Genomic DNA, 23,034 nt, shown 5'->3' on the forward strand with positions numbered 1-23,034 from the left:
AATATGAGGCCCACTAATTTAAAATTAAAAGACACTAAGTATTCTTTCAAATGACAGTTTTCAAATCTTCCCAGTTTCATTGCCTTCTCCCCTGTCCCAATCGTCTTGATGTTTCTTTTCTCCTAAAGCTACAATGTTTCAAGTCCTTGCTCCAGAATTTAGCACATGTGTGAAAAGTATAAGCATCATGCATCAAGACAAACTCAGTTTCACGTGGGTTTGTCTTGACCTCATTAGACTGTGAACTCATTGATAACTCAACTAGGTCTAATTACTTCCTCTTAATCTCCCACAGCGCTTAGCAAATGCCTTACAGGGAGTGTGCAGTCGATACATTTAACTTACATGTCCTCGGGTAAATCACTTAACCGTTCTAAGCCTCGGTTTCCTCCGCTGCAAATTCTAATAAAAATAGCACCTCCCGGGATTGCCTTGAAGATAAAAGAGGTGCTGGAATCAAGAGCTTATTTCAAGTCCTGACACCAAATAAACGGTGGCTTTTATGATCTTCTACTCCATCCTTCAACACACAACTGCTCATAATTCCCCCGATACAAGCCGGGCTTTCACTTTTACCTGCTTCTGTTCCGTTGCCGCCCGTGCCGAGTCTGCCCTCCCGCGTCTCCTCCAGTCCCGGGTTCTAATCCTCGCGGAAGGGAGCCTGCAGGCTTGGCAGGGGCTGCAGAACCACAGGCCTCAAAACCGGCGCTCTCCGTGCGACTTTGCCTAAGTTACCGAATCTGTGTCTCGGTTGGTTCCCTAATTCATAAAATGGGGGCAACGAGATGAAAGACTTTAGAGCAGTGCCCGGCTCAGAGGGAATGCAGGCTAGTGTTAGGCGGCTGCTGGCGCCAGGCCGCGCGCTCCCCGGGAGTGGGGACCGTCTCCTCCTGAACGCACAGTGCCTGGAACAAAACCAGCGTTGCAATAAACCCGCAGAATTTAATGGAAGTGAAGACATGGAACCCGAGGGAAAGGTTTCAACACGAGGAGGGTGGGCGACGCGGGCGGGAACGACCGGCGACCCCCGAGGCCGCGGGGCGCGGGCGGAGGGCGCGGCTTCCCCGCGGGCGCGCGGCCGCCAGGTGGAGCCGGCGCGGAGGCGGGGCCGAGGAAGGGGTGCGGTCCCCGCAGCGGTCGCGGTCGCCGTCGGCCCGCGGGGAGTCAGCTTCCGGGCAGCGGCGCGCGGGACGCACACCTGGTTCGCGGTTCCCGGCTCTCCCGCCGCTTCTGGGTAAGTGCAGCCCCCCGCGCCCCGCCCGGTCCGCCGCCAGCGCCCCGCGGTCCCCGCGCAGGTGCAGGGTCCGAGGGACCCCAGCGGGCACCGAGTCCACGTCCCACGTTTCAGAATCGAAGAAACAAGGCCAGGGGAGCAAAAGCGCCGTGCTCTGGGAGGGCCCCCAGCTATGGTCACCCCCGGGCAAACTGACACCCCGCTTCCCGCGCCCCGGGCCCTTCTCTTTCGCCACAGCTAGCGGAGGAGGGACCCAGCTGGCAACTTCAGCCGTCCCTAGAGGCCTGGGGCCCAGGAGGAGAGCGGGCGTCGGAAGGGTCCCCTGGGCGCGGGTGCCTGGGGAGGGCGGGCCAGGCTCCAGGCTGCGTCTGATTCCTGGAACCCACCCCTGCTCGGGAGCACCTTGGCCGCTTTACCTGGGCAATTTATTTTGTTTTACTTATTTTTTTTTGGAGGTAGAAGAAAAGTGTGTTTAGATACTGCGCGCTGGGAATCCGAGAAGTTTGCTTTTTCTTAAACAGGTTCACCGTTTGCTTTGATTGCAACAGCGTTGCGTTCCCCAGACGTGAGTCATTCCCGGGCATTGGGCGCTGGAGTCGGCAGGTGGGGGACATGAGTGCGGGACCGCGAAAGGCCTATAGAAAATCGTGGCCAGGAGGCTCTGGGTGGCTGGAGGCCCCTCTGGCTGCTGCTAAGAAGTTGCACCCCCAGAGCTGAATTCTTTCCGAGGATTTCTGATCACAGAAATCCTCCACACACTTTGCCCGCATTTACGACTCCCTAAAAAATGTAACTCGCTAAAACGTTACTTTGTAAAGATGTCACCATCGGCTTTCATGAAGGCAAAAAACTTCAAACTGACAAGAAAGGGAATTTAAAGATGGAAAGAAAACCAGAACCTTGTTCCCAGAGCCATGTGGTTGCGCAGAGAAATCTATTTAGAAACAGGATGCAGGAGGAAGTCAAAGGAAATGATGTAGCCATTCTAATCCCTTTCAGAAGGGATGTTTCAAGTTCTGTTGTTAGGTCGTTTGGCCGCCACTGTGGAGTAATTCTTTATTTCTTAGCACTTAAACCAGTAATAATCGTTAATAATTTAAAAATTATACTGGATCAACATATGTTGAGTGTCAGCTTTGACCATGTATGGAACAGCCACTTGGGTAAGGCAGAGGCTTGGGGTTAAGGCCATACCTTTGGAGAGTGGCTGCCCAAGTTCAGTCCCTACTCACTAGCTGTGTGACTGGACTGTTAGTTTACCTCTCTGTTCCCCATTTCTTCATATGCAAAGTGGACTTGTTATTAATGGTACTTATCACCCTAGATTATTCTGAGGCTTGTATTAAATCATTCATTCATTCAACGAGTATTTTTTTTTTTTTATTGCCTTGTATGCCCCATTGAGCCAATATGGAGAAAAAAAGGTCTAGCTTTACAAAATTAACCTTTTGGTGTGTTTTTTGGCACACAGTAAGGACTCACAAAGCTAGCTGATATGATGATACATATTATTTTATTTAATGCCAGCTACAGCCCTCCTCTCCCGTTTTTACAGATAAGAAAACTAGAGGTCAGAGAAATGTGTCTAGCTTGAAGAGGCAAAACCAGAACTAGTGATACCTTGTATCCACTATGTAGAGAGAGGGCCGTATATGGTGTTAGACCCTGTAACTAGAGAGCCTGAGAAAATCAGGGCTAAGTATTTTCAGGGACCAATGTAATTTCCTGTTGAACTCTGTTCTGGGGCTATCATTGTATTTTTAGAATATTTTGTTCCCAGGATGGGTGTGAGCAACTTGCATTTCTAAATCATCCCTTGGAGACACGCCAGCGTGTGTGAATAACATTGACCTGTGAGTTCCCAGCTGGAGCCCCTCCGCATCCTGCCAAGGACGGGCTGCCTTAGAGAGCAGGCAGCCTGGCTCTAGCAGCCTGCAGGCTTGGAGCCACGGAAAATCCAGATGGAAACTTCACTCAAACACAAGGAGTCACATGGAAGCCAGCTAAAATTTATGTTGAGAGGGGACAATTTCCTGTGTTTTTGTCATTCCCTAAGATGGTAGTCTGTCTTGATTAAAAGAAGTCAGCAATCAAATACTAGGTTTTAAGTTAGTAAAAAATTGGCTTTCCAGGAAACGTATTTGTAAACCCCTTACGTCAGTTTTTTTTTTCTTTCCTTTGGAGCCCTTCACAGGCCTAGCACCATCTCTTGTATACAGTAGGCACTCAGTAAATGTTGGTTTAGCAAATGGGCTACCTGATGTTAAAAACACATCTTCTTGAGCTGGTTTCTCTTTGGATATAGGTTCTGTTTTCTGGATTAAAGATTAAGGATGGTGAACTTACTGTGTTTGCCTTACTCCATTTAGCAGTTTTTTTTTTCTTTTAATAGGTTAGTGTGATCTGAACTCAAGGCAAAGGCGGGATAGCATGGCATCTCTCTGGGTAAGTAAACATCAAGCCTTCCTAACACAGTAATTTATCTGAGTTCAATCAAAATACAAAGAAAAAGTTCTGAAAGTTGATAAAAAGTTCATCTGAAAAAAATTAACTTGCCAAAAAAGCTCATGGAAGTCCAAAAATAATGTATTGTAAAGGTACATAGTTAAAATAATTTATGATGGCACCAAAGCAGAGAGGTCAATAACAGAAAATTTATTTAGTATATGATTTGGGAACTTATTATATGATAAAGATGATATTTCATAGCAGAGGGAAAAGATGGCTTATTCAATAAATTATGTTAGGAAAACTTCTAGCCATTTAGGGAAAAAGTAAATCTGTATTCCTTCTCCCTTCTTACATAAAAATATATTTCAGATGGATAAAAATACTGAAATGAAAGAGATGGGGTGTGGGTAAAATTTAAATAATCTAGGAGTGGGGAAGGCACCCACAACTGTGGCATCAATCAAAAGCCTAAAAGACAAATATTGATCTACTTAGCTATATGTAAATCTATAATTTATGACAGCAAAGGATACTATTAGTAGAGTCCAAAGACAACCCACAGGGGAGAAATAATTACAGCACATCGGACAAAAGACTTATTTCTTTAACATATAAATAACTTGAATAAACCCGTAAGAAAAATGGACTCAGTAGAAAAATTTGCAAGGGACATGAGTAGGACATGAAAAAAATTATAAATGCTCAACAAACATATGGAAACATGATCTACCTCACTGAAAATTAAAGAAATGTAAATAACACAATAAGAAATCATTTCCTGCCTAAGAAATCAGTAAAGATGAAAAAAATGGAGTGAGACCAATGTTGCAGAGGATTTGGGTACGACAGGCCCTCGCCCGCTGTCCCTGGGAGAGTGAACGTGGCACCCGTGGATGTTATTTTGTTAATCCCTGTCCATGTTTAAACGTGCAACCCTTTAACCAAGTAGTTTCACTTCTGGGTATTTATCATATAGCTATATTGGTATAAGGTTGAAAAAATAGGGACCTAAGGATGTTCATTTGAATTAATGAATATATGCAGACAGCCTAAATGGCCATCCTGGGACATGAAATTAGTAAATCACTCATTTGTAATTTATAGCCATTTTTTATGTGATCATTAGAAAGACTGGGCGGGAAGGGTCAGCTTTATATGTACTGACGTAAGAAAATGCCCGAAGATATATTCATCAATGAATACAATCGAGTTACAGACTGATGTGTACAGAGTGATTCTGTTTATACATATATATGCATATAACATACATATGTGTATATACACACACACACACACATATATTGTATCACATGAAAACTTTCTGGAAAGGGGAGCCGTTGCTTTGTGGGTGCAGGGCTCCTGCTCTGCGGTGCATGAAGAGCTCTGGAGCCAGGGCCGCGCTGAGCAGTCTCCCCACCACCCGACTGTGCACGTAGAGGGGTCACTGTGGTCAGCTTTATGCTGAGCTTTTACCACAGTAGAAACCCTCGGATTTGTGTAGATAAGTCGCTAAGTTTTATCCGTTCTCTTGTTCCCTCTTATACACAAAACACACAAACACAAATGAGCGATCAAGTCCGTGTTTTTCTACAAACTGTAGATGGGCTGGTGGTTGCCCATGTATGGGGAGTCTGCGGGGAGTCTGCGGGGAGTCTGCGGGGAGTCTGTGGGGAGTCTGTGGGGAGTCTGCGGGGAGTCTATGGGGAGTCTGTGGGGAGTCCACGGGGAGTCTGTGGGGAGTCCACGGGAAGTCTACGGGGAGTCTGTGGGGAGTCTGTGGGGATTCCACGGGGAGTCTGTGGGGAGTCTATGGGGATTCCACGGGGAGTCTGTGGGGAGTCTATGGGGAGTCTATGGGGATTCCACGGGGAGTCTGTGGGGAGTCTATGGGGAGTCTATGGGGATTCCACGGGGAGTCTGTGGGGAGTCTATGGGGATTCCACGGGGAGTCTGTGGGGAGTCTATGGGGAGTCTATGGGGATTCCACGGGGAGTCTGTGGGGAGTCTATGGGGAGTCTATGGGGATTCCACGGGGAGTCTGTGGGGATTCCACGGGGAGTCTGTGGGGAGTCTATGGGGAGTCTATGGGGATTCCACGGGGAGTCTGTGGGGAGTCTATGGGGAGTCTATGGGGATTCCACGGGGAGTCTATGGGGAGTCTATGGGGATTCCACGGGGAGTCTGTGGGGAGTCTATGGGGAGTCTATGGGGATTCCACGGGGAGTCTATGGGGAGTCTTTGGGGAGTCTATGGGGATTCCACGGGGAGTCTGTGGGGAGCCTATGGGGAGTCTATGGGGATTCCACGGGGAGTCTGTGGGGAGTCTATAGGGAGTCTATGGGAGTCTATGGGGATTCCATGGGGAGTCTGTGGGGAGTCTATAGGGGATTCCACGGGGAGTCTGTGGGGAGTCTATGGGAGTCTATGGGGATTCCATGGGGAGTCTATGGGGAGTCTATGGGGATTCCACGGGGAGTCTGTGGGGAGCCTATGGGGAGCCTATGGGGAGCCTATGGGGAGTCTATGGGGATTCCACGGGGAGTCTATGGGGAGTCTATGGGAGTCTATGGGGATTCCATGGGGAGTCTATGGGGAGTCTATGGGGATTCCACGGGGAGTCTGTGGGGAGTCTATGGGGAGCCTATGGGGAGTCTATGGGGATTCCACGGGGAGTCTATGGGGAGTCTATGGGGATTCCACGGGGAGTCTGTGGGGAGTCTATGGGGAGTCTGTGGGGATTCCACGGGAAGTCTGTGGGGAGTCTATGGGGAGTCTATGGGGAGTCTGTGGGGATTCCATGGGGAGTCTGTGGGGAGTCTATGGGGAGTCTATGGGGAGTCTGTGGGGAGTCTATGGGGAGTCTATGGGGAGTCTGTGGGGATTCCATGGGGAGTCTGTGGGGAGTCTATAGGGAGTCTATGGGGAGTCTATGGGGATTCCACGGGGAGTCTGTGGGGAGTCTATGGGGAGTCTATGAGGAGCCTATGGGGAGTCTACTGGCGCAATCTGATCGAGACGGGGGACTCCTGTTGCAGTTTCAGTCCTCAGGGTTGAAGGTGAAAGCCTGGTTGGTTTCCCAGGTCTGTGTTCTCTGGAGAAGTGTTTCAGCCTCCTGTAGTTTCAGATGAGTGAACAGTCCACGTTGCGTTACTGCTTCCTTTGTTTGGAAATGTTCACTCTCTCTGCTCCGGCAAATGTTCTACACTTAACCCTGATGAAAGGACTTGGTGCTTAGTGGTTTGTACACTGATTCCGGGTCCCTTGTCATATATGCCTTTAGGGCCATGGCAAGCGCTCAGGCAACCCACAAATTAAAATGCCTTGGAACATGACTTTTATTAAGATACATAGTAGTATTTTTTCTGTATGCTCCTTCTGCAGTGCCGACTTTCTTATGCAGATATTCTGAGTTCTTTCCTCCTTGGTCAATTCTTAACTTACTTTTGCAGAATAATAATGAATGCAGTTACTCTTTTTGTGAACCCTCACATTAGTATTTTTATTATGGAACTAAAATATTTCTAAATTAACTCATAATCATTGTAATCATCATAAACCCTTAACTCTAATTTGCAAAATGAGGAAGGAGAACATAGAGCCACTCTGGACCCAACGGATAAAAGCAGTTTCACAAAAATGTAACTTCCCGTAAATATGATGCCTAGTAGGTTTGTTTTGAAAGAGCACATCCAGAGGGCAGTTAAACAGTTAAAGCAGTAAGTACCTGGTGCAGTGGGCACGACTGAGAGCAGAATGAAGACAGTAAGGCCACAACCCCAGTTCTCCTTTTCATAACTCTCTAATTGAATATAGCATTGAGCAAAATACTTCGTCTCTCGCTGTCAGTCTCCTAATCTGGAAATGGGTGTGCTAATAGCACCTACATCATCTAGTGCTTGTCAGCATTAAATCCGTTCATGCAAAATGCATGTAGTGAGCACTCTGTAAATATTATAATCATTATAATTTCAATATATTCATTTCTTCCTAAGAACATATTTCTTGCTAATTATATCTTTGCAACTGTTTTAGTAAAGGAAACTCTGCCTGTTTCCTGGGCCTAAATTTATTACAAATCAACAGCATACCCTCCCCATTGGGCTGATTTCTCTGAGCTACCTGAAACAGATAGATTTTCCCCAAATAGAATCTTTCTGACCACTGCTATTTTCAATATTTCCTAGCACGTATGTATATATGTATATATTTAATACTTTATTTTTAGAGGAATTTTAGGTTCACGGGAAAATTGAGAGGAAGGTACAGAGATTTCCCATATACGCCCTGACCCCACACACGCACAGTATCAACATCCCCCACCAGAGTGGTGCATTTATTATACTTGATGAACCTACACTGACACATCATCATCACCCAGAGTCCATAGTTATATTACAGTCACTCTTGGTGTTGTATATTCTGTGGGTTTTGACATTTATATATTTTTAAAGACCTATAATGCCCCATTTCCACTGCAAGTGGGTGTGCTACACCATTCTCACACTGCCGGAGTCACTGTCAGACACCCCAGGTTTAAGGGCTCAGTCCCCACTTCAGACATCAGCTACAAGGCTTCAAGCCACCTGCCTTTCTGACCAATTAGCTGTAAATTTGGGGATTTCCATGACCCTCTTAGGTTTGGCAATTCTCTAGAACAACTCATAGAACTCACTGAAAGTGCTATACTTAAAATTACAGTTTGTTACAAAGGCTACACACAGGGTGAGGTCTGGAGGGGCCCGGATGCGGAGCTCTCCGCCCTCTGCCCGTGGATCGCCGCGTGGCCCTCGTTCACAGCCAGGAGGCTGCTGCAGCTCAGCGTCCAGAGTGTTCTCTGGGGCTTCGCTGCAGGTGTGGTTGATGAAGTCACTGGCCACGTGATTGAGCTCAACCTCCAGTCCCCTTCTCTTCTCAGATGCCAGCCCTCTAAAGTCCTGGCTGGTCTTTTTTAGTGGCCACCCTTTTTAAAAAAATAATAATTTTTTAAAATTGATTTTAGAGAGGAAGGAAGGAAGAGGGATAGAGGTAGAAACATCGATTGGCTGTCTCCTGCACGCCCCCTCCTGGGGATTGAGCCTGCAACCCGAGCATGTGCCCTGACTGGGAATGGAACTGGTCACCTCTTGGTTTATGCATCGATGCTCAACCACTGGGGCACACTCGCAGGGCTTAGTGACCACCTTTGTGGCTAAAGCTATTTAGGGACCCACAATGAGTCACCTCATTAGCATAATAAAGACACTTTTATCACTAGGGAACTTCCAACAGTGTTTGAACCCCTGTGCCTGGAACCCAGGACAAAGACCAGATACGTTCATTATACCTCACACATGTAACTCACAGCAGGGTCTATAGGATTTCCAACATGTCATATTTTTTTATTTTTTTACTAAAATTATATCAATGCTGGCATTGGTTATTTTATGCTGATCAGAAGCTCTGACTACAAGTTACATCTGTCATAATAAATATGAGTTATGTGTTGCAATAAATACGGAGTGTCAGGCAGAATCATTCAAAACATAGCGTCCATGGAGAAGAAATAATAGAAAGGACTCCTGATGGTGGGAAAGTTCGGGAAGGTGTATCTAAAGCAGAAACTTGCTAATGGGAAAAGCCAGGCCATGATCATGTACTCATGGTGAGAATTAGCGAGCACAGCTTCCCTTCCCCTTTCCCTGGGAACAAGATTGGTGCAAGTGGACACCTGAGGACACACCCATTTCTGCTGTGTAGCCCAGGGGAACGACAGCGGTAAGGCTCCGGGGACAGATGCGATGTGCTAGTATGAGAGGATTGTGGGCAGGTAATGCCTTTCAAACTCTGTCCCATGGATGCCACCAGCCCTGGGCATTTGGTTGCTCTTGGTATTGGGTAGGAGGAGTCTGTGAGAGCCTTGTCTAGTTTCATAGCTCTTGCTTTGGTGGGGACATCCCATTAGGCCTTAATTTCCTGGTGTATTTGCTCTTCCTGGCCATGCAGATTTAATACGTGTGGAGAGAACACCTGCGTTATACCCATGTTGATACGCTGAATTTCTACTCTGGTCTCCTTCCTGTCTGTCACATCTCAGGGCTGGAAGATCTGGCTTTCTGTTTTAATTGAAGAAGACTTTTCTCATCTCAAGCAGAGCAGTATACACCAGTGATTTTCAACCCGTGTGGCGCAAGAATTTTTAAAACATACAATACCTGACTAGTCAGGGGCACTGACCTCTTTTCCCTTAGATTGTCAAATAAAAAAATGACAACAGCCAACACAACTATAACCATCCAGTGTGAATGAATCAAAATTATACTTTTTTTTGTCAGATTGGCAAAAAAATAAAATATTTTGGGGTGTGCTGCAGAATTTTGGTAATTAGCTTATGTGTGCCATGAGATGAAAAAGTTGAAACTCGCTGATATATACTGATGAAGTGTTCTTCAACAAGACTGCAACTTCCTCCCTGGTGTGTTTTAAACCATGTTTCCCAAAGCTTCTTTAGGTAAATATTGGCACTGAGACAGTTACACAGATGGCTCTCTGCAGGAAGTTAATGAAAAACAGGTTAGACCTGGGTTTCAAATCAAAACATGAGAGCTTTGTTTCAGGACAAAGCCTGGAGAGAATCCTGTGTGAGCTGAGTGAGCGGGGAGAGTCTTCCAGGGAATGAATGGAATTAACATTAAAGTGCTGTTCTTTGCCACTCCCTGACCCAAGCTCAATCACCTAAGAGTGATGGTCCCTCTTTCATATTTAATCATAATGAAAAGTATAATTTGACAACCTAATGAGTAGCCTTTGAAGAAGCCTGGCAAATCAGATGCAGAGAGGAAAAGAAAAAGTTTTACATTGAGGGCAAGGAAGATGAAAGGGAAAAGGTATGATTTGATTCTCTTAAAAGTCTATTTTTTGGTGGATGCAAAGCAGTCAAGCAGTTAGAAAAATATTTTAGAGTCCTGAACAATGAGTACTATTTTAGAGTCCTGAACAATGAGAAGTCTCAGATGAACTAAAAAATAAGCCAAAATGTTACCGTTATAACTAGCTAGCTGATACTAATAATAGGAAAGTTGCAAAGGGAACGCCAGGCATAAGTATGGCCATCTGGGCAGCTTCACCAGGAAGCTGCGACTTCACGCTCATTCCCTGCAAATCACTGGGGGAAGGGGTCCAACAAAGGGAGAAATGGACGCATGCTTAGTGAAATGGATGATATAGGGGAGGGGCTTGCCTGTCAGTCTAACCTGGGAACAAAGATCATTGGCTAGGAGGGTGGCCCCCAGTGCAAGCCTGGGAAAATCTGGGAATGCGTAATCCCAGACAAAGGGATTGTCTTGCTCTTGTTCCTCTGGCTTTGCTTCTGCTTCCTTGTACTCGCCCCTGCTCCCTCCATAGCCATGTGGCCCTAGAAGCCACATGGCCCGTGGCCATGTGGACCCCACACTCAATGGACAGCAGCTGGGACACAAGCTAAGCTAGAAGGATGCTGGACTGGACTGTGCAAATACGGAATGGAGGCCCTGAGCAGTGGCTTTGATCCTAGCTCTGCTGAAGACAAAATGGGACTTTTTCCACAGTGCGACAGAGGGAGATGGGACCTTGGACTCTCAGGGGTTTAATTCCACAGAAGTAAAGCTTTCTATGATACCTCATCCTCCCGTGGGGGCTTCAGGAAATCCTTTTCCCCATGGCACCCCAAGAAGCCCACTTCCGCAGGCAACAGATGGGAACACAGAGAGCACCCCACTGATAACAAAAGGAGCAAAGATTCTTCAAGTCTGCTCCTTCCTCTGTTACCATACCTTTGCTCTTTTCACTTTCAACTCTGTGTTTGATTAAATACCTCCCCCAGTTTCTAGAGGCATGTTTACCTAGGAGTGGTGACAGCCACTCAGCAGGATTGAGAAAAGGCGGAGAATGCATTTGTCAGATGTTTGACATGCAGCATGGAGCTTTGAAAAGTCTGCATTTGAGAATTATCAAAGAAAGACCCAGAACAAAAAAGCATTTTTATTCTCTTATTCATTTAACAAATATCTACTAAACATCTCCTATGTGCCAAATACTGTTTTAGGCTCTGGGGATACAGCAGGGAAAGAGAAATAATATAAAAAAAGCACAGAGCTTACATGCCTCTGATTTTATTTTGGAAGTCTGATAATAGCAAAGAAATAAATGTATAATATATAAAGCCAGTTTTAAGTAGCCTGGAAAAAAGCAGAGGTAGATCATGAGAGCGATGGGAGTGTTTTTTCTGCTATGTGAGCAGAAGTCGATGTGGAGTGAGGGGTGAGCTGGGAGAATAGCGTAGGGAACAACATCCAGGCAGAGGGATCAGCAGGTGAGAAGCTCTGAGGCAGATGGCAGGGTATGTTTGAGGAGCAACAAGAAAACTCCCATGAAGTGGTAGGAGGCAGCCAAGGAGGTTTGAGGAGGCGGTATGGTTCCCTTTTGTTGTTACATCAGGATCCTCCGAGGGCCACAAAGAATCCCAATAGTCGCAGTGGCCTTTGCATGGACTGTTCAAGGAGTTTCTATTATCCAGGTTTACTTTACATTAGGAAGCGTTCTTAAATCTGTAGCAACTTATTGTCAGGATTGTCACTTCCCAAACACAAGCATACAAAACCCATGAAATAATGCATTTTGCTATCACATCATGTGGGCATTAATGACCCTGGCCAACGATACAAGAAATCTTCTCCCCAGAACATTACTGTTACAAACAGTAAATGTCCCTGATCTCAGTCCCTCACAGGTGGATTTCCATCCCATAGAAGCGAAGTGGGAAGAGAATAGGTGTCACCACAGCACTCCCCAAATCCTGCCATGCCAGCCACCATTCTCGTCAAGGACTCACGATGATGTGGGTGATGCCAGATTTCCCACTTCATTGAGCCAAGTCCCCTGTACCTTCCACAGTTGGAGTGCAGGTCCCTTGGAGCAGGTGTCTCCCCCAGGGGATGAGCTAGATATGCACAGAGCTGTGGACGTGGCCAGAATAGGCATGTTCTTCTTCAGAGGAGACTTTGGCCCAGAACTCTTAAGCACCTGACTTTGATTGTGGTACAAAAATATAATCTTTAGATACTGATGCTAGATAACTTGAAAGAAGAGGAATAAAACTGTAATCTATTTCAAACAAATGATGAAAGTTATTCTAAAAAGTTTGTGTTGATAGTGTCTTTCTGGGGACCCAGTGCTTCAAGCCCAATCCAGAGAGTTGGGTTCGCTGCCTTTGTCAGGGTAACCCTGAGAGCTTGGAGAGGTAATAGAGTCACTGGAAAGATCCCTAGTGCACCAGACATCCATCCCAGCTTCTGGAACCATCTTAGACCTGGCGTAGCCTGTGGTGCTGAAAGTGGTCGCTGAAATGTTCCCTCCAAGATCTCCCAGGATACAACGATCACTCTGATCTCTGGACTGTGGATATTTGAAAGAAGCAACTTCATCAGGCCATCATCTAGTGTAGACCTTGGAGAAATCCTATACCTTGGGATGTCATTGTCTGTTTCCATCTGCTTCTAGCAAAACTTATTCACAGTTATTAAGCCCCTATCTGGAGGGTAAGCTCTGGACTAGGAGCTGGATATATTTTAAACAAAAGGTCTCTTCCCTCTGGAACTCTATTTAGAGGAGGTGGAGACACAGGTCTAAACAGTGAGGGATGTTACCGAATGCTGAGTGCCCTGCGAGGGGAGGCTGCTGGGATGGAGAATAACAGGAGTGGACCCACTTGGGTCAGGTGGCCAGGGCTGGTGGCCAGGTCCTCGGAGATGACCTGTATGCAGGGAACCGAAGGTAGAAAAACACTCCAGGTGGGGGAAACGGCACACACAGAGGCATTAAGATCAGAAAGAGTTCCACGTGTGTCAGCTGGCCTCCCAGAGAACTGAGTCACATTTATCTATCTGCTCCAGCCCAGCCCTGGCCTCTGTGGTCACATTCCAGTGCTCCTGCTCTGTGACTGTCCTGGTGAAGTCAGAACAAGAAAAGCTGTGAGTGTAGATATTTTCCCCTTTGAGTGCAAGGTGAAGTGCAGACATGTCCTTAGACCTCTAGACGCATTGCTGGCATAGCGAAGCCATGTCAGCCTCGCTTCTGTCAGGCGTCCCCCAGGCTGCTGCCTGGGTGGAGAGCGACCGGTGGTGGCAGTGGTGGTGGCCATGGGGAGCCCTCTGTTTGCAGTGAGCACTGAGGGCCTGCGGCCTCCGGGAGAAGATAAGGCCCCTGGTATTTGCCCTGCACGACCTTCTGGCTACCAATCCTTTTCTCTGACATTTTCTGAGGCTGTCGTCACAAAGTGCCACAAACTGGATGGTTTTAAAAAAGAGAAATTTATTGTCTCACAGTTCTGGAGGCTAGAAGTCCGAAATCGTGGAGTAGGTAGGGCCATGCTCCCCCTGAAACCTGTAGGGGAGCCCCGGCTTCTGGTGGTTTGCTCGCAGTCTTTGGTGTTCTTAGCAGCTCCAGGCCTTGCCTTCATTCCTTCGTCATCACGTCACATCCTCCCTGTGGGTATCTGTCTTCACACGGCTGGCTTCTGAGGACACCAGTTAGATCAGGGGCCCACCCTACTCTAGTATGGCCTCATCTTACCTGATCATCAGCAATGACCTGATATCCAGATAGGTCCCATTCTGAGGTTCTGGGGATTAGGACTTCAGCATATCTTTTTTGGGGGTGACACAGTTCACCCATAACACCTGCCTCACTACAAATCAACCCATAACACCTGCCTCACTACAGTTCAACCCATAACACCTGCCTCACTTGCCCATATTTCATTTCAGGGCCTTTCATGGTATAATTTCTTTGGTTTTGAAAATCACCTTTTACTTGAAAAGTCGAAAGAGAAGTCTTACATTTTCCAAGTTTCGATTGCTTTGTTTTTTTAGCCTACTCCATTTTCTCTTTTGTCACAAGCCTAAGCCTTCATGGCCAGACTGTTCTTACACTGAGCAGAGAATGACCATTTTTCCCTGGCTCCTCGAGAGTTCCTGAGTCCTGGAGGTTTCCATGAGGCAGTGATTTGAAAGCTCAGCCTTTGGGCATGAACTTTACAGGGCTTTATGAAGGGAGGAGTGATTCAGCTTCGCCTCACCTTCAACGTACCTGCAGCAGCTGCTCTTCTTGCTCTGGAGCATTTGGCTTTAAATTATGTTTCTTGTCAACAGGATGGGCACCTTGTGTTTTTCTCTTTCACCCATTCTTCTAAATGCTAATGTTTAACTTCTTGCAAACCCAGTGCACTTTGCATGAAGAAATAGCTACTGTTGGCTTTCTTGAGTCAAAACACACCAGCCTCTCTCAGGGGTTGCAACAGACAAATCCCCAACATCAGTGGCTTCAATGCCTCATGTGCCATGTCCGACCTCCAAAGGACAGTTTTAGACGGTCAGGGAAAATTATATTGGCATGAAGAAGATTGTTCTAATAAGACGCAGCCTAGCCTACTAGTTACAGCAAAGATTGATGAGACCGATCACTTGCTGGCTGTGAACTTGGGCAAGTTACTTAAGCATCAGTTTCATTCCCGTCTGTGAATAGAAGTTATTATATCTGCCTTATAAGTTCGTTGTGAGGATTGAATGAGCTAATGCTGGAAACATGGTTAGCACAGTACTCAGCTCATAGTAACAGCAGCAATTGTTACTAATGTAAAGAGCTCGTGTTATTTCCCCCTTTATTTACACACTGCTCGCTTTACTCTCTTTTCCACTGGTTTCAGGTTCATTTTTTCTTTTGGGGCATCTGAAGGTCAAGTTGAAAAAAGGAATGCAACTAAATATGTTTAAGGAATGTGGGTGGAAATCTGGTTAAACATGGTTTAAAAAAAAAAAAAAGACTGACAAGTATTCATGCAGTGTCCTACTCTAGCACTGACACTTCATTAGGGTAGTTGAATTAGTGGAAATAAACGAAGTCAAATATCGGTTAGTAATTTAAATGTCAAGGAATGAAGCCTGCAGTGAAGCAGGCAAGGCAGATAGTTTTGTTTGGCGGCAAAAGCGCCAACATTCCTGAAACAATGAGCTCACCCTCAAATTCTTCCACGCCCATAAAAGAATCTAGGACTTGTTTGCTTATTTATGCTTTGGTTTCCTGGGCAGCTGAGACTAAATAGAGCCGTGGTTTTTAAACTTTAGAGTGCATTAGAATCATCTGGAGGACTTTGTTAAAAACGCGAGTCCTGAGTCTCAGCCTCAGAGCTATTGATTTCTAAGACTGGGGTGGGGCCTGATAATTTGCACTGTTAACAAGTCCCCAGTGAGGCTGAGGCCGAGGCCGAGGCTGAGGCTGGGGCTGAGGCCGAGGCTGAGGCTACTTGCTGATCCAGGAACCACGCTTTAAGAACCACTGTGTGGAGTCCTGTGAGGCACTGTGATGTGGTGTAGAGCACAAGGAGGTGGGTTCAAATTTGGAAGCCACCCTTAGTAGCAGAGTTATGTTAAGCAAATAATTTCTCCAAGATTGAGTTTCTTCCACTTTAAAATGGAAATAATAAAATCTTATTAAGGCCATTGTAAGAGTTAAATAAGTTGTCTACAAAATGCTTTGTTCACTGCCTGGCATGTATTAACTTAAAAGATTCTATTACTTTTACTGTAAGATTTTTTCATAAGTCATAGAAATATTTCTGAATGTTCTGGGCCACCAAGTCTATCAAATAAACTATACTGCTCATTCAAATAACTAAAACAGTTTGAAATCACTAAGATTCTACTTCAGAGTGCCAGTGCATTTTTTCAATCTGGGGGATGTGTGTGTGGTGTTGTTTAGTTTTTTTGTTTAATTAAATGAATAGTTCCCTCCCACTTAAATTTTACTGGGTATCAAGTTGCATAACAGATTGGGAACTTCATTCTTCTCTAATTTTGCACATTGGAATTTCAGCGTGTTTTGATGTGTAGGTTGTACAGGGCAGTGTAAGGACACAGCTAGACTGGAAACCCTGAGTTTTCATCATTCATGAGATAATTAGAATGGGCTCCTACTTGGTCTTTTTGTGTTCAGAAGCAACTGTGTTTATCTGCATGGCCCAGAACCACGTGGGGAGCTTCTTAAATGTGCCATGTCCACCTTAACGCCTCCTTTCTAAGGAGTACGATTCAGTGTGTCCATGACAGGGCCCGGTCGGCTGCATTTTAAACAATCACTCCAGGTGGTGCAGAGGCCAGATTTCAAGAAACACCAGGAAAGGGTGCAGTGGGCATGACCACATTCCAATTTAAGTGCCGCTGCTTATCTAGTCATGTGGACTTGAGCAGTTCTCCAGCCTTCTTACATCTTGGTGTCTTGTACGCGCAATGTGTCACTTTACTCACTGGTCAGGACTGTGATACAGGCTATAGTTAATGTATATCAAATGCCTGGTACCGCGCTGGGCATGAGGCACCCAAACGCTGTAATATTGGGGTGGTCCCTCTAGAATGCTACACTTGGAGGGTGGACACATAAACTGAAAAGTTCACAGATGGATAGAATTGAAATGAAGTTGGTTGGCTCTGTGAATCCATAATATATTTCTTAAGCCCTGGAGGAGAATTCTCCCATGGTTATGTTGAAGTGACTGACTTCTTACGGTGCCTTTAGATCAGGCACTTGCCCATCTAGTTCCTGACTCATATTAATTTTTTAGAATCAAAAACTCTTTATTTTGGATACTCTAAGATTATGATGGTTGATTGTATTGACCCAGATTGTTCAATCTAATCTAGTAAATCAACAGACTGTCATTTTTTACTGTGCCAGAACATTAATTCTCTGTCACTTTGATGTGACAGATAATGTCCTTTCATGAAAATATTGAACATTCCAGGAGAGCCTAAATGAAGCCATAGTAACACAGAATAACAGGGCCACTATTACTCAGTAACAGGGTAGGAAAATCAGTTCGGGGGAAAAAACCCATTATTACTGTAAAGAGAGGTTTTTTATTCCAGGAGTTAGAAAATGCCCTATAAGTGCATGTTTACTTGGATTTCTCTCAGTGTCTTGTGGCTGTTCTGTAGCCTCGTAAGCAGTTTTAAGGTATCTTCTTCTTTCTGCAGGATGGCCTTTCACAGCTTACTGACACGTCTCTAATGCATGTGTTTAAAATCAGTACCGTGGCAGTTTTCGTTTCCATGCTGTTCCTGAAGATCCCTGTCAGTGACTTTTCCGAAGAGAATTTATCAGCCACAATTGCACACCGATTAAACAAAGCTCCCGACAGGCAGTCCTAGCAGGGTTTTCCCACAGGGACTCTTCGGCGCAGGGCTCCCCGAGGGCAGCGGTCAGCATTAGTTAGACGTGGGCCTGTGGCCCTCAGCTGCTTCTGCGGAGGTGCAGCGAGGGGCTGTGAATTCTCTTAAAAACAAAGGATGGAAGACATCCCCACTTGCTCTTTGCTTCGACGCAGATGCAACTTTAAAGCCAATATTCTTCAGAGCTACCAGGGTTAATAGAATTTATACTCTAACTTGTTACACGAGAGAGAAAAAGGACAGGCCCATAGTGCGTGCGGTAGAGGTCATGTTGCGCGCACCTCTCCTGAGGGGAGAGGAAGGGGTGCAGATTCTGGGGGTGCTATGTTTCTCACACACACACACACACACACACACACACACACACACGCACGGGAATATGCAGATGGAATACAAACAAAGATGTCATTTTGAACTAGTGGGACTCTCAGATCCTTCCTTCCAGGTGGGACCCCGTGGGACAGTGCGTGACTATCCAGGCTTCAGCCCATCAGCGGATGCGGAAGCGATTCAGAAGGCCATCCGAGGGCTTGGTGAGTCATGCTTTATCTTTCCTTTCTTTTTTCTTTTTAAAATATATCTTTATTGATTTCAGAGAGAGGAAAGGAGAGGGGGAGAGAGAGAGAAACATCACTGATGAGAGAGTCATTGATCGGCTGCCTCCTGCGCGCCCCCTGCTGGGGGTCGAGCCCGCAACCCGGGCATGTGCCCTGACCGGGAATCGAACCCCGATCGCCTGGATCCCAGGTCAACGCTCAACCTCTGAGCCACGCCCAGCTGGGCATTTCATTCCTTTCTTAATGTTGATGCAAATTAGATCATCTTTTACTGTCTGAAGGTGAAGTGGTTCAGTTTGCCCAAGTTGGCTTACTTAATTAGAGAAATTGTAAGGGACTTAAAATTGTGAAACACTGAGAAAAGTATACGGAACCCAGTTTTATTAAATCTTAAATCATGTCGTATTTCCTTAATATTAAACACTACCATCACCATCACTGCTACCAAGAACAATAATTATCATCATCATTATAAGCTGTCACAGATATGGTCCCTGCCAGTTCTTCCAGGATCTCATTCCCTGGAGAGAAACACTATCCTAAACTAGTTTATTCCCAGGAATCTTGTAATTTCGTAACTGCACATGTATGTACGTACTGTTTTGCTCTCAAACAGTATAAATTGAAATCATGCTGCATACATTCTTCTGCAGCTTTTTATCCCTTAACATTATGTTTTTGAGATTTATCCCTGTAGATATATTTAGCTCTAGTTCATTAATTTTAACTGCATAGCAGCCTATTGAACTGCTATGTCATCAGATGGGAATATTGATGGAATGTTTAAGTTGCCTACAATTCTTTTCTATTACAATATAAAAATACCGCATTGAATATTCCTGCTTATGTCTTGCGTGCACACTTGCTAGCATTTATCTAGAATAAAACAATAGGAATTTCTAGGTTCAAGGTATTTATCTTCACATTAAACATTTGGCCAACTGCTCTCTGAAATGAACATACAAGTTAGCATTCCCAGCAGGAATACGGGAGATTTCCTCCTGCTCCGTATTTTCACCAATACTTGCCAAGGTCACGTATTATTCAGTTTTCCAACTGCGTGGGACTAAAATGGTACCGCATTCTGCACGCGTTTCCTTTCTTCTCCACATCCCACGGCTGAGTCAGTGAAGCGCCATTTCTTGTTTATTTGCTCCCTCCTTCCAAGATTGATTTTGTCATATCTTCTACCCAGTTTTTAGTTGGATCGTCTTCTTCATAGTTGGCAGGGATTTTTGTTATAAATACTGGATATTAAAGTTTTTAAAAATCACAGGCCATGAAAATATCTTCTTCCAATCTGTGGTTTTCTTCCAACATTGGTTATGGTACATTTTATTGCAAGTTTGTGGATCTGAAATGCTTGAGAGAGAGATGGACCAGAGAGGGACATGTTTTGGAGTCAGAGGTTTGGGTTAGGTTCCTGCTGCACCAACGATCAAGATTGTTGCTCCCTGGGGAAACCAGAATTCTCACAGGGGAGCTCATGGGCATGCCAGCCTCTCATGACCCTAAGTCAGTACCCACTGGCAGTAGCCGTGGTCCTCCTGCGTAGGCACATCCTGAAGCCGCTCCACAGAGCATCCGAGCTAGATCCCAGTGACCTGTGTACGAGCAAAGGGGTGTAGCCTTCATCCTGAAGGTTAACGAGGGCCATTACGATTTCAGCCAAGAATCATTATGAACAGGTGCATGTTTTAAAGCTTTAGTTAGGCAGCGACAGATGGTATGAGTTATAAGGGGGTCAGGCTAGGAGGCTGCTGAAGCTCCTGGGTAACACGTGGTGAGCCACAGGCAGAGGAGAGGGCAGATCTGAGAGGTGCAGGTGACTGCTACTGTGCAGGGAGCAAAGAGGAGAGAGGAGTGTGGGATGACTCCGGGGTTCTTGGTTGGATGACTCCATCCATAGTGTCGCTGATGAGGGAACAGAATGAAAGGGAAGCCAGAGAGGAAGTAAAACGAACTCAGCCCGGGGCATGCTGAGTTTCACATGCAGGTGGACATGTCTGGTCACGTACCAACACAGATGCCCTTACAGGTCCCAGTTAATCAGACTCACAGCTTGAATCTAAGTCTGTGTTGTCTTAACTTTAGAGACGAACACAAGACCACAGATACAGTGGGGCAGCGCCTTTCAATGGAAGGCTTAGTAGCTAACCAAGTACCCAGTTCCTTGGTCCCATCAGTGATGGAGAGTGTGTACCGTTGATTGCCAAGGGAATGCATAGCCGAGGTGTGTGTGAGTCACCTCCACACAGAGAAGCTGAGTCCAACATTCCAGTTGCTCTCTTACACTGTTCTTGTCATGCAGGCCCAACGCATGCAGGTGCGTTCCTCTCCCGCGACGGAGGCTAACACGACTCCCACATTATCTTAATGCTATAATTATCAAGAAACTAGTGATCTTGAGGTCATTCTTGGAAGGCCAACATCAGCCCTGGCCTGATGTTATTCTTTACTCAGATGGTTAAGTATATAGACGTGGAATGCCTGAGAGAGGTATGAACCAGAGAGAGAGGTTTTGGAGTCAGAGATTTGGGTTCAAATTCCTGCTACACCACTTAAAAGCTGCATGACTTTAGCAAGTGAGGCAAGTTTTCCAAGTGTTAGTGTCTTCATCTTTTTTTTTCTTTCTTTTTTAAATTTATTGATTGATTTTAGAGAGAGGGAGAGAAACATCCCTTTGTTGTTCCACGCATTTATGCATTCATTGGTTGCTTCTTTTGTGTGCCCTGACCAGAGATCGAACCCCAAACCTTGGCATAGCGGGACGACACTCTGACCGACTGAGCTGCCCGGCCAGGGCTAGTGCCTTCGCCTTTAGGACAGCTTCATCATACCTGCCGCCCAGGGCCCCTGTGAATATGAAATATGACAGTAATTAAAAGGTGCCTAGTACATGGTAGGTTCTCAATAAATGTGAGTTCCTCTCTTTTAGAGGAAAGAAGATTTTTCTATCAAGTATGGAGGAGGTAAGAAAAGACAAGATAGTAACTGAACCTCATACAGATGAAAACACATGGTCCAAAAAACAGTATGTTCCTGTGCTGCTTCATCAGAGGGATACTTAGGCAACGATTGTTTTCTTCCCCCAAAACTATCCAAATAAAGTTATTTTCCTTTCCCAAAAGTCAAGCAAACAAAGAAATAAAAATTTCCACCTGGTAGTAACCTGGAAGTGAAAAATTAACGTGTCTTCCTGTCTGTATTTGTTTCAGACCACTGATCATTTTTCTTTTGTTCATGACAGATATTAAGCATATTTGGGTCGATGGTGAGTGAAATTATTCTCGTTGCGTTTAGGAACTGACGAGAAAACACTCATCAGCATTCTCACCGAGAGATCGAGTGCGCAGCGGCAGCGGATTGCCAAGGATTATGAAGCGGCCTATGGAAAGGTGCCGTGGCCAGCCTGGCAGCGGGGAGCTCCGCTCATGGCACGGGGTGGCCCGGGCGTGACGCCCACGGGTCTGCCTGAAGCCGGCTGTGGGCGGAAGCCCGGGTGTATCGAGGCAGCAGCCCGGAATATGCGCCCTGGTTTTGCCCTTAGCTGGCTGAGTGGCCTTGGGCACGTTATCTGATCTTTCTGGGCCTTAATTTCTTCACCTGTTGAAGAAGGAAGGTTGCCTTAGATGGGTGGCTCTGACCCAGGAATGGTTTTACTCTCCAGGGAATAGCTGGCGATGGCTCCAGGCACTTTGATCTCACAGCTGGTGGGGGAGAGAGGGGTGTTTCTGGCCTCCGGTGGGTACAGGTCAGGGATGCTGCTGAACATCGTCAATGCACAAGAAAGCTCCCGCCCCCCAACGAAGAATTACCTGACCAACTATCCGATAAATCCTGTCTTAGATGAGCTTTCATTTCTCTTTCAACTTTAACATGTGTATGTGATTATAGGTTTAATTCATTCAGCAAATGGAAACTTACTAAGTACAGGAAGTTACATTAAGAACTATACAGGAACATTTGTGTGCCTCTTTCTTCACTTTATTTGTTCAGTAATGGACTACTCTGTGTCAGGACTTGGGTACTACGCTGAGTCAGAAGAGATCCTAGACATTGGAGGTTCACTGGCATAAAAAGCAGAACCTCTCTTCTTTCACAGAGCTACCATTCTATTAGAAAAATAATAAATATGTAAATAAAATAAATTCAGATATTGGGAAGTGCTGTGAGAGAATTAAAATGGGATGATTGCTGGAGGATGACCCGTGAATGGCTCCTTTAGATCGGTGGTGAAGAAATGTCAGTGAGGGGTTGTTACCTTACTCAGCTATGACTAAATACCAAGGGTTCTGCTCTGCTTGATCTGGAGAGAGGAGCATTTCAGACAGAAGGTGCAGCAAATGCAGTAGCCCCGAGGCAAACCCAGGTGGGAATTTTCAGAAACAGAAAGAGTTCCAATATGGTGGCAGCGTGGAAAGTCAGAGGGAGAGGAGGGGAGAGTTGAGGTTGGAGAGAGGGTTAGAACATGCTGGGCCTTGGGGTCTGGTACAGAGTTTAGATAAAAGAGAACCACTGAGGGTTTGCGAACAAGGGAGTAATGTGATCTAACAGC

The 23,034-nt window shown here is 45.7% G+C and overlaps 1 protein-coding gene across 6 annotated transcripts in view; it reads left to right on the forward strand.

The window, feature by feature from the left end:
• Window positions 1–1,101: 1,101 nt before the first annotated feature.
• Window positions 1,102–23,034, forward strand: part of ANXA3 (annexin A3) — a 50,293-nt gene continuing 28,360 nt past the window's right edge. For 3 of the 6 annotated variants that reach the window (XR_013997502.1, XM_081117594.1, XM_081117592.1), the window contains exons 1-5: window positions 1,111–1,234; window positions 1,756–1,799; window positions 3,627–3,679; window positions 18,365–18,452; window positions 21,780–21,874. Coding sequence is in view for 4 of the 6 variants with exons in the window: in XM_081117594.1 (XP_080973720.1) it covers window positions 3,665–3,679; window positions 18,365–18,452; window positions 21,780–21,874 (198 nt within the window). In the remaining 2 variants the exon portion in view is untranslated. Of the gene's footprint in view, window positions 1,235–1,755; window positions 1,800–3,626; window positions 3,680–18,364; window positions 18,453–21,779; window positions 21,875–23,034 lie in introns of all 6 variants that reach the window. The other 3 variants (XR_013997501.1, XM_081117593.1, XM_081117591.1) reach the window with 2 other exon arrangements.

Source organism: Miniopterus schreibersii (assembly GCF_964146895.1).
Source record: "Miniopterus schreibersii genome assembly, chromosome: 1".
In the NCBI taxonomy this organism is placed as follows: domain Eukaryota; kingdom Metazoa; phylum Chordata; class Mammalia; order Chiroptera; family Miniopteridae; genus Miniopterus; species Miniopterus schreibersii.